At 35.4% G+C, this 11,273-nt stretch overlaps 2 protein-coding genes and 1 pseudogene across 5 annotated transcripts; 1 reads left to right on the top strand and 2 right to left on the bottom strand.

Moving 5' to 3' along the window:
• Positions 1-94: 94 nt before the first annotated feature.
• On the bottom strand, positions 95-777 carry LOC111795582 (E3 ubiquitin-protein ligase RHA1B-like). The gene has a single exon (XM_023678093.1). The coding sequence runs from the start codon at positions 706-708 to the stop codon at positions 166-168; it is 543 nt and encodes a 180-aa protein (XP_023533861.1). The 5' UTR covers positions 709-777; the 3' UTR covers positions 95-165.
• A 3,932-nt stretch (positions 778-4,709) lies between these two features.
• LOC111794939 (BTB/POZ domain-containing protein At1g63850-like) lies at positions 4,710-8,150 on the top strand. Of its 4 annotated transcripts, none has more exons than XM_023677146.1 (3): positions 4,710-6,102; positions 6,239-7,188; positions 7,742-8,150. In XM_023677146.1, the coding sequence occupies exons 1-2, from the start codon at positions 5,005-5,007 to the stop codon at positions 7,175-7,177; spliced, it is 2,037 nt and encodes a 678-aa protein (XP_023532914.1). In that variant the 5' UTR covers positions 4,710-5,004; the 3' UTR covers positions 7,178-7,188; positions 7,742-8,150. The 4 variants fall into 4 exon arrangements, with proteins under 4 accessions (XP_023532914.1, XP_023532915.1, XP_023532916.1 ...); XM_023677147.1 differs by having other exon boundaries at positions 7,780-8,150; XM_023677148.1 differs by having other exon boundaries at positions 7,783-8,150.
• LOC111794941 lies at positions 8,108-9,561 on the bottom strand (annotated as a pseudogene).
• Positions 9,562-11,273: the final 1,712 nt, after the last annotated feature.

Raw genomic sequence — 11,273 nt, forward strand, 5'->3', positions numbered from 1 at the left:
TTTTTTTTTTTTTTTTTTTTTTTTTTTTTTTGTATGTACAGAAGAACAAACAACAAAGATTTCCCCTCCATCAAACTCAACCATCTCCATCTCTTTCCCTCTTTTTTTTTTCGATGTCGATTGAAAAGCAGCAAAATCAACAAAAGAAAATCAAATCTCCAGAAGCTACAAACCAGCGCTGAGAAGAGTCGGCGTCGAGGATGAAGAAGAATCAGTGTGGAGTGCTTCGAAGAGTTCCGAATCCTCCCAAGGCCTATCGTCAAAATTACAACCACCAGTCCGCAAATCGGGCGGAATGAACACCGTCCGGCACAGCGGGCAGGTCCTCTGGCCGTAACCGATCCACCGATCGAGGCATCCGCGGTGAAAGATGTGTCGACAGTTCGCGAGGCGGCGGATCTCATCGTCGGTCTCGAACTCGTAGAGACAAACAGCGCAGCTCTCCGGCGGATCCAGAAGTTCAGAGAATCTGACGACAGGAAGAATCTCACGGAGAACAGCAGCGGAAAGAGGATCGAGGTCCGTCAATGGTCCCGTCGGAAAAGAATCAGAATGATTAGACCAAGGAATGTCCGGTTCGAGGAAATCCTGGAGCCCTAGAAGGCGAAATAAGAGGGAGATAAGCTTCCTGAGGAAGCCGAGTAAGGAGAGTACATGGATGAAGAGCTTCGGGAGAAGCAGCTCAGTGTAGCTTGCAGGGAAGCCCATGGCGGAAATGGTAACAGACCCAGAAGAGAGAGAAAGAAGAAGAAGAGAGATGATTAATGGAATTATGCCAATTCTTATTTATAGACCAACCTTATATATAACACTATTTTTTATAAATTAAAAAAAAAAAACAAAATATAATTATTTATCCTTTTTATTATTTTCTTAGTCTCTAAATTAAATTAAATTAAATTAACATTTAAACTATATATTATATATTCTTTCAAATATTTAATGAAAAAAAAGAAGAAAAATCTTGAATTTTCTCACTTTTGGAATGACCACTCAAGAAATAATGTGTACAATCTATGAAGAGAGTATGGGCCCTAAGAGAGAAATAAATAAATAAAATAAATAAATAATATAGAGATGGTGATGGCGTTGAAAAGAAAAGCCCTACATTTAGGGGTTGTAGTGTTAAGGGTAGCCCCACACACCATCATCTAAGTAGTGTAGGGGCACTCATTGAATTAATATATCAATTTCAAAACTATGTATTATATTATTATTCACTTTCAAACTATATACTAATATTTTACCAAATATTTCGACATTTTATCCATATTATTGACATAAAAATTTTGGATAGAAAATAATACATGTATGTTTGGGCAAATGAAATGTATAATGAAAAAATGAATAGGAATTAATGTGTTGTAATTTAATAATTATGGAAAAGGGAGATGAAAGTGGATGTTTTAGGGTACCCTAGCAAAGGGCATCATACCTTATACTGCCAAACCCTCTCTGACATTTGTGTCTAATATGGCCACGGCATTGGCTGCCCTACCCTATTAACATATTGCATCCCACATCTCCTTTTTACTTTCCCATTCACATACATTCTATTCTATTCCCTTCTCTCTCTCTAATAGACGCGTTTCAAAAATTTCGAGGAAAGTTCAAAAGGAAAAAAACGAAAGATGACACTATCTCCTAGTAGTGGGATTGAGTTGTTACAAATGATGTCAGAGTCAGACAACATTGAGTACCCAATGAGGTGGATTGTGAGATCTACTGGGCAGTGTGTTAGGGAGAACATTGAGTACCCAATGAGGTGGATTGCAAGATCTCACATCGAGTAGTGTCTAGCGATGATGTTGGGTACCCAAGGAAGTGGATTGTGAGATCTCACATCGGTTTGAGAGGGGAACGAAACATACCTTAGAAGGGTGTAGAAACTTCTCCTTAGTAGACGCGTTATGAAAACTTTGAGAGGAAACGTGAGAGGGAAACTCAAATAGGACAATATCTACTAATGGTGATAGTGGTGGGTTTTAGATGTTACCGAAACAAAATTAGGCTACCACTCTTAACAAATAGGACATTGCTATTGCATTGACCCACCCCACCGGACCTATATGGTTCCTTGATATTTACGATTTTGTTAGGAAAAACGCAAATAAAGCTAAAGTTTAAATGATTTCATGTGATTAGAGCGATATTAGGTACATACATATCATAACATGTAGGCCACCTAAATCCAATTGTATTACATCAATATTTGTAGCTATTCATTTAAATTTAAATATCAAAACTAACCATCACAATAAAGCTTATAAATATTTTATTATCAATATTTGTAACGTTATATATATATAATTGATACACGTAGACGACAGCTTGAGTATAAAGGGGAGTGGATGCCAATACACAACAACAGCAACAAAGATTCAGTTTCATCAAAGTTAAAAGGAAAATGACATTAAAGTCCACAAAAATAAAAATAAAAAAATTAAAATTTTAAAACACGATTAATTATCCTTTTATTAATGACAAAAGCATATAAATGTGTTCTGATTATTATTTATTATTTATTGTCAGTAGGTGTCTAAATATTACAGCAATGCAATGTCTTTTATAAGGTTGGTTTTAATTTATACACTTGTGGCTCACTCCGTTCCACATTTACAGTCCAGAGTGACGAGGATACACATGTTTCCCTCCCCTACGTCCTTTTGATCAATACTGTAACAGTTCAAGTTCATCGCTAGTAAATAATGTCCTATTTAAATTTTTATTTCAAGATCTTTAAAACATGTCTGTTAGAGATAATGTAAAAGGGATGATGGTAGTTGCATAGACACAGTCGCCTACAGGTGAAGAGGGGTGGGTCAACTTGGCACGTGGGTTGTCTCCTTTATGTTTCCTCTCCTTCCTTTCTAATAATAACAAATTCATTATTATTATTATTGTCCTTCTCACTCTATTATTATTTATATATATATAATATATTTCAAATCAACTAATAATAATTACCATTTTCCAATTCTTTTTTTTTTTTGTTTCTAATTACAGATTTAGTAGATAAAATTTAATTTATTTGATTTTAATTATGAAAAATGATATATATATATAATATATAATAAAATTTTAAATAGTTTATAATAATTTTAAGTTATTGTATTCACTCAATCATATTTTTAGAAACAATTAAAAGTAATAATATTAAAGAATATTCCAAATTCTTTTTAATATGATGAAGAACAAATGGGCCGGAGTTGCCTAAAGCATTATCCCTCAAGTAATGGACCAGGCCCAACTAAGCTCTTCAATCTCTTAATAAAATATTTATATATATAGTTTAAAATAAAAGAATTAAAGAAAATACTTAAATGACAACAATTTCAAAAGATATTTATTGGGTTGACTATGGCATTTAAGTAGTGTTAAATTCCTTACCTACCCTTTAAATTATTGGCATGCTTAATTTATTTACAGATTAATTATACTATTTTTATTTCGTATATTTTCTTATATTAAAATTATTATTATCACTCATTTTATATCTCAATCAGTTGAACTATGTTTAAATTGGATGATTTAATTCTTAATTCAAAAGTAAAAAATAAAAGTGAAAAGAAGTTATAAAAAGAATAGAAAGAAAAGTAATGGCAGCCAATATGACCTTTTTGTCCCTTTCAACTCTTATTCTACCTTTCTATCTCTCCTTTTAATAAATATTTAATTTTCGTGTTTATAATATGAAGTTGCAAAAATTAATTTATTAAATAAAACCTCAATTATTATCTTAAAAAAAATGGGTATTTTAATCTTACTCGGGTAATTATTGTCGAATTCGATAATTATAAAAACAAAAACAAACAATATTCTGGAGGGATACGATTAAAAAAACATTGAAAAAGTGTTTTAATGGTATTTTATTACGTAATTTACTTTTTATTTTTTTTAATAAAGTGGATTGATTGAAGTAAAAATTCAAAATAGAGTGTTTAATTTTTGCTTTTGAAACTCATTTTCTTCCAATTTTTCAAAATTTTCGTAGCTATCAAATCAAATGAGAAATAGTCAAATCTTTTTTTTCTTTTTTTCTTTTTAAAGCAATGGTGTCAAATTATTCAAACAACTCATCACTATGATTATTTATTTGATTTTAAATAAATTAAATTTTATTTAAATAGTAAGTTGGTAGTGATCATTAACAAGCGAAATACTTTTTAATTCTTTTTAATTTTTTAAAACCAACTTTCATTTTTTAAATATGGNTTTTTTTTTTTTTTTTTTTTGTTTACTTGTTGTGTTTTCTATATTGACTATTTATTCATTAAATATTATTCTAAATAAATACAACTAAAAAAAAAAAAAAATCAGAACAATTGTTTTTTAATTTTTAATTGTGTTCCAAAGTTATCACCAAGGAAATGGTGTTGTTGAAATTCAAGAGGATAAGAACAATAGAAATTTGGTGTGTTTTTGTTCCAAATTCCAAATTCCAAATTCCAACAACCTTGGATTAAAACGACACGACATGACAAAGGAAACATCAAAATCTTTGATTGTTGTTGGTGGTTTTGGTTCTGGTTCTTGATTGACAAGTTCTTATGATTATTCAAATCTCCATTAACTTAGAACAAACTCCCCCATCGAAATTAATTTCATTCTACGTTTCAATCCCATGAAATCAAACAAATTTAATTTCATTCCCTCTCAATCATTTCAAAAAACACTATCGAATTTTCAACACTAATCCCATTGAAGGCTCAGCCATGGCGGTCGTCTTCTTTAATTCTTGATTTTCCCCTTATACTTCTATTTAATGCCTTTTCTCTCTCACCTCTCTCTCTCTTCGCTGTGTTCTTCTGTCCTTTTCTTATCTGTCTCGTTTGCACCGCCATTTTTAATGGAGGGGTTTGGTTTTAATTTCCACTTTCCCTCTTTGTTAACGTGAAAACCTGCAATGGCTCTTTATTAATTCGTTGATGCCAATGGTTTTGAGCTAAGCTAAAGGACAATTTTCCTCTTAGCGTTTGCATTAACCAACGGGTGTACTTATCAATGGCTCTGCCCGCATCCACAACCACAACTACCACCAACGCTACTTCTACTAATTCCCTTTCTTCTTCTTCTTCTTCTCACAACAAACCCACTAAGCTTAAGCGACGGAAGTGCCGGGATATCACTGTTTCGGCTAAATCCGACTCGTTTTCCTCTACTTCTTCTAATTCCTCTTCTGGGTCTCACGTTTTTTCCAATCGAAAGCTTGATCATCCTCCTGTGATTGTTTCTTCGGAGAATTCCTGGTGTTGTCCCGCTACAAAACCCTCTGTAACCCCTGCGGTTCTTCCTCCTCCTCCGCCACCGCCGCCGTTTCCCCCCTCGAAATCTCGTCGGGGGGTTGTTTCTCCGACACCCACTAACGGGAATCGAGCATCGGATTCGGTTGTCTCTCCGTCCGATTCGCCGTCTACTTTTCGCATACGGTTTTCTCCGGGTAGTTTTTCGCCGGTTATGGACTTCACTACGTCTTCTTCCGCCAACGCCGCGGTAGCGGCGGGGTTTAATGGCCACTCTGGATCGAACCACGACTCTTTCCCTTCGAGCTTCTCGAAGTTCAACTCTGCTCTCACCGCTGGGCTATTGAACCCAATGTCGCCGCCGCCATCGACTGATAAAACCCGATCGAGTCCGACCCTTTTTGAAATGATGGCGAGCGAGCCTGATATTCACCCTAGAACTTCTCAGATCCCTTCTCATAGTGCACCTGTTTCGGTTCATAAGAACCAAATTCCTATTCAGGACAAGCAGGCCGTGATGATGCAGAGGATTTCTGAACTTTTGGGATCTCGGAGCCCTGGAAATCAGTTCAATGACGCCTCTAGCAGTGATATCAAACTCACATTGAGCTCTAGAGATGGGATTAGTGTTTCAATGAACGTTCACCGGCAAATTCTTGTCGCTCACAGTCGGTTTTTCGCTTTGAAGCTCTCGGAACGATGGGCGAAACAACAGAGGTCGCCGTCGCCATACATTGTAGAGATTGCTGACTGTGACGATGTTGAAGTGTATATTGAGACCTTGAAACTGATGTATTGTAGAGATCTGAGGAAGAAGCTGATGAAGGAAGATGTTCCCAGAGTTCTTGGAGTTCTAAAGGTATGAGACTTTTAGAATTTGTAGAAAGTTACATCAATGTGCATTTGTTGTATCATTGCTGAATCTCTGATTTGATAGATTCCCCCAACCAATTTGCAATGTATAATAATTGGCTATCGTTGCATTGCCATTTTAGGTTTCAGCTGCCATCGGGTTCGATGCAGGCGTCTTGTCGTGTTTGGAGTACTTGGAAGCAGCTCCATGGGCTGAGGATGAAGAAGAGAAAGTGGCATCACTCTTATCTGAGCTTCACCTTGAAGGTGTTGCAGCAGGGGAAGTTCTTAAGAGGGTCTCAATTGAAGTTACTAATGGACCTGAAGATGGTAATGACAATGAAGAAGTTCTGCTAAAGCTTCTACATGTCGTTCTGGAAGGAAAAGACGAGAAGGCTAGGCGCGAGATGAAAGGATTAGTCTCGAAGATGCTTCGTGAGAGTTCGTCGCAGAACGACCTTAGAAAAGAATCCTTGTATTCGGCTTGTGATGGTTGCCTGCAGTTGCTTCGCCATCACTTTATGAGAGCGGTAGGGGACTTTCAGGGTGTTGGGGAGATTGCCAAGCAGGCTGATAATCTGCATTGGATTTTAGATATCTTGATTGACAGACAGATAGCTGAAGATTTTTTGAAAATCTGGGCTTCTCAATCTGAATTGGCAGCTGCACACTCTAAGGTGCCTGCTGTCCACAGGTTCGAAATCAGCCGAGTAACTGCTCGGTTATTCGTTGGCATTGGCAAAGGTCAACTTCTGGCTCCTAAAGATGTGAGATATCAGCTTTTGCAGACATGGTTGGTGCCATTCTATGACGATTTTGGTTGGATGAGAAGAGCGTCGAGAGGCCTCGATCGCCACTTGATCGAGGATGGCCTTAGCAATACAATTCTCACTCTACCTTTAGCTTGGCAACAAGACATATTACTAGCTTGGTTCAATCGATTCATGAATTCAGGTGAAGATTGCCCAAATATACAACGCGGGTTCGAAGTTTGGTGGAGAAGGGCATTTTGGAGACGTAACGGTGAACAGGAGCGCCCTCGACCGATACGAATTGCCACCCCAACGTCAGAGAATTCATGAACAACTAATCGGTTTGCTCTCTCTCTGATCACTTGAGGCCTAGCTAAAATCTTCTTCCTTCCTAAACCAGGAACATTTTATGGAGGACTGAATGAATGTACCTGATATTAGGTTGGAAGAAGATAATATATGCTACATATTGTAATTCCTCGTATCTATACGTTTTTTTCTCGTGCTTGACGTTGATTTCATCGATACAACTCGTCTCTGTATCTGATTGTTCCGAGTTCATTTACCCTTTATCGAGCCCATGGAGCGTCATTTGTTCATAAGAAATCTGCGAGTTTTAGAATAGTATCCAGAGATTCAGAAGTTATGCCTGAAAAGTCATTGATTTACTGTTGGAAAGCTCTTGTTTATCTATCAATGATCAAGTCCAATGTATGAAGATTGATGTGTTTTATTATTGGTTTGACTTTATTAGAGCCCTTGAGTTGACTCCATATCAACATTCTCTTTAATTAGGCAATATCACGGATCTAGATACCTCTTATGGAAAGAAAAAAGGATTAGCTGACATGATGGAGAGATCTAAATGCCTTGTTGATCAAATGTTTTGTTTAGGTTGCTGCATTATCTCAATGAAAGCCTTACTTTTGCAGCAGCGACGTATCGAAACAGACGCTATCGATGATATCAGGCAATCTCGAAGATGGGTGTACAGAGGTTACTACTGAAACTGGTATGTTTAGAACCAATGAGCAAATATTTGATCAATTGACCTGTCGTTGTTCTTTACTTCATCGCATTTGTATGACAAGTTGCAAGAACATAAAGGCAATGAAACTGAATGGATGCTATCAAAAATGAACTGTGGTTGAGTTAGTTTTGTAGGGACGGATAGATACTTGTAAGTTTTCTTGCTTTGTGAGAGAGATTTGTTTATGCAATGAGGAGTGAGTACCAAACTAAGAACAAGATTTGTTCATATAAACAAAATGAAAACCCAACTGATAAAAGTGGGTTTGTGTTACTTCTGCTATATATATATATATAGATTGTTAACTGTACAAAGCTGATTCAGAAACAGATACTCTTAGGTAACATTGCATTGATCATCAAAATGTGTGAAAAAGGAATTCATCATTGCACAATCATAGTTCAACTCTCCAATTTGTGCATGTTTTTGCCTGAAATGCAACACTCTGCAACTCAAACAACAGAAGAAGAAAGGCCACAAACAAGAGCAAATGGAAGAGAAGAAGAGCTTACTTACCATTCTTGGTCAATCAACATCTCATCTGTAAGCCCAAATTGTCTCAGTTCATTCTCTGTGTGGTGTAGCAGCAAAGTGTACCTACAAAGAGAAACGGGTTCGAATCGTAATCTATCGTAATCTACGTGATCGTTGTTGTTGATGAAAAGTATGTCAAAATTATTCGTACCTTCCACCAAAGCCTTTCTCCATGACAATCATTTTACCATTGCCCAAATTGTTGAGTCTTTCATATTGATCCACAGTCCATTTGTACCATCTCATGAGAAAGACTCTGAGAGTGAGGCCATGGGAGACAAGAACCAAGTTCATGTTGGGGTTTCTCTGCCCTGGCGGCTGAAACCTTCCCACATCAATGTCTGATTTTAATGTTTCTCTGAAACCTGTTCGTTTTGTTTCAGTACAGAAAGAAACTGTTGAAGAACTTAGAGATTCTTGGTTTAGGGGTTTGTACCAGTGATTCTGTCATAAACATCCGCAGCCGATTCTCCATTTGGAAAACGGTAGAAAAATCGACCGTATAGCACTCTCATCGCTTTCTCAACTCTCATTCGCTCTCTGTCTTGAAAGTTTCCTTCGATTTCGGAGTATAAACACGAACTTGTGGTTTCAAATTTGTGATGAAATTAAAGTTGAAAAAAGAAAGAACAGAAAAAGGGAAGGTACCAAAATCCTGCTCGCGCAACCTAGGTTCTTCTCTCAAACCAGAAATTCGAGGAGGATCAAAGGAGGTAGCCAAGTGCTGCAGAGTCTGGCGAGTCCTTTTGTAAGGCGAAACGTAGAAGTAAACACTCCAATCCTCGACTCCATCCCCTTCGATCATACTCCTCATATCCCTCCCGCATTCCTCCGCCTCCCTGATTCCCCTCTGTGTCAGACTGATTCTAGGATCCGCGATTCTGGTGTAGGCGCTCTCGTCCACGTTCCCCTCGCTCTCCCCGTGCCGCACCAGTATTATCCGCCGCGGCCTCGGCGGCCGGACTATGTTAGGGTTCGGGAAAGAGTAGCCATTGGTGTTGGTGTTGGCGCTAGTAGAGTCTGTTTCTCCGGCGCTCTGGTCTCCGCAACAGCGGATTGAAATGTTGGAGTTGAAGACATGGAATTTGGAGGAAGACGGAGATAGTCCCGCGATAAGAGTGGCCATTGTTTTACTCTCTTTTTCTTTTTTCTTTTTCCTTTTTCTTTTTTATAATTAAAAAATATCTTCCTCTGGTTAAAATATCTTCTTAACCGAAATTGATAAGTGGATGAAACGAGGACAGATACCTTAATGGATTAGACCACGTGGCCGAACCAAAACCAACATAAGTTAATTAAATTTAATCTCAATAATTAATTACATTAAGTTAATTTCCATTATATACTTAAGAGTTTGATCATAATATTAATACGGGTAATATGGTGGGAAGATCATATATAATATAAGGAAAAAATATATATATTTTTAATTTTTATTAAATTATTCCGAGGAGACTATATAATAAAAAAAATCGCGAGTAAATAATTACAATTTTGAGAAATATATTTTTAATTTAATTTATGATTCTTGTCATAATTGTGTAAAGAATAATTAAATCCATGTAGGACATTAGAAAGCATTGCTTTTCTCAAAGGAAATGTTTTGTTTTTGTTGGTTTTTTGTCATTTGCTTTGACTTTTGTAGTGTCGGTGAGTCACCTTACGGGGAGGCTAAGGTGCTTTTTTTTTTTTTTTTTTTTTTTTTTTTTTTTTTTTTNTTTTTTTTTTTTTTTTTTTTTTTTTTCTTTTTTTTTTTTTTTTTTTTGTTAGTAATATTTCTTATTTATATAAATATAATTGAATATTCTAAAATTGATTCCATAACTCAAAATTATCGCCTTTTATTATTAAAAAATAAATCTCCTTTTTCCCCTTTTTATTTTATGATTATATTTTTATTTGCGTTTAAATTCTATTATTAAATAGCCTCTAAATTTATTTTAAAACTAATTTTCATTTTTTATTTGGATGGAAAATAAAAATAAATAATGGGTAACGTTGGATCATATCTATCCGGCGAATTGAGGGCGTTGATTTTAGAGGATGACGTGGGGGCCACTTCAGCAGAAGTGGCAAATAAAAAGAACGCGTGTCATGGTATGAGTGGCCCACATTACAAAACGCAATGACGTGGCAGAATGAGAATAAGATTCAAACCTTAATTCAATTAATCCCTCTATCATCATAACCTTAAACCATCAAATTATATGTTATCTTTCATTTTTCCATTTAATTTTATATCTATTTACTCGATTTAGCATTTATATACTTTGACATTTTTTATTTGTAAAACACGCTTAATCATATAGTTTTTTTAATTGAAAAGATATAAATAATTAAAAAATGAAATGTTGGTATCAGTAATTAATTAATTTTGAAGTAATATTAAAATAAATGGATGGGGGACATTTAAGTGACTTACCCAGAAACAATGATTAGATTAGTGATTAATATAGCTTAATGGCGATAATTATATATAATGACTCAACTCTTTTGTTGTTAACGTAAGAGAATTGAATAAGACATTAATTAAACAATTAAATGTTAATAATTGTTAGTTCATTTAAATATAAATATAATATTAAGTATCTTAATTTAAAATATTTATTAAATGGAATAATTTTTGAAGATTTGAATTAATGGGAGGAAATGGAATGGTCCAAAACTGAACCTCCTGGTCAGAAAAAAAAAAAAAAAAAAAAAAAATGGTCCATGGAAATGGTGGACTATGGCTAAAGCTGGCAGGGGTCGGATGGTAGTAGGGTCAAGTAGAATGGTCCATGGAAATTCCAAAAATAATAATCCAACAATTTTATTTTATTTTATTTTATTTTTAAAAATAGAAAATAATAAATATTGGAT

Source organism: Cucurbita pepo, chromosome LG05, assembly GCF_002806865.2.
Source record: "Cucurbita pepo subsp. pepo cultivar mu-cu-16 chromosome LG05, ASM280686v2, whole genome shotgun sequence".
Taxonomy (NCBI): domain Eukaryota; kingdom Viridiplantae; phylum Streptophyta; class Magnoliopsida; order Cucurbitales; family Cucurbitaceae; genus Cucurbita; species Cucurbita pepo.

Bases quoted from the DNA above. Each gene is read 5' to 3' on its own strand.
- LOC111795582 (XM_023678093.1), bottom strand. From the start codon at position 708: ATGGGCTTCCCTGCAAGCTACACTGAGCTGCTTCTCCCGAAGCTCTTC.
- LOC111794939 (XM_023677146.1), top strand. From the start codon at position 5,005: ATGGCTCTGCCCGCATCCACAACCACAACTACCACCAACGCTACTTCT. The intron at 6,103-6,238 runs GTATGAGACTTT...TTGCCATTTTAG, and splicing joins GAGTTCTTGGAGTTCTAAAG to GTTTCAGCTGCCATCGGGTT.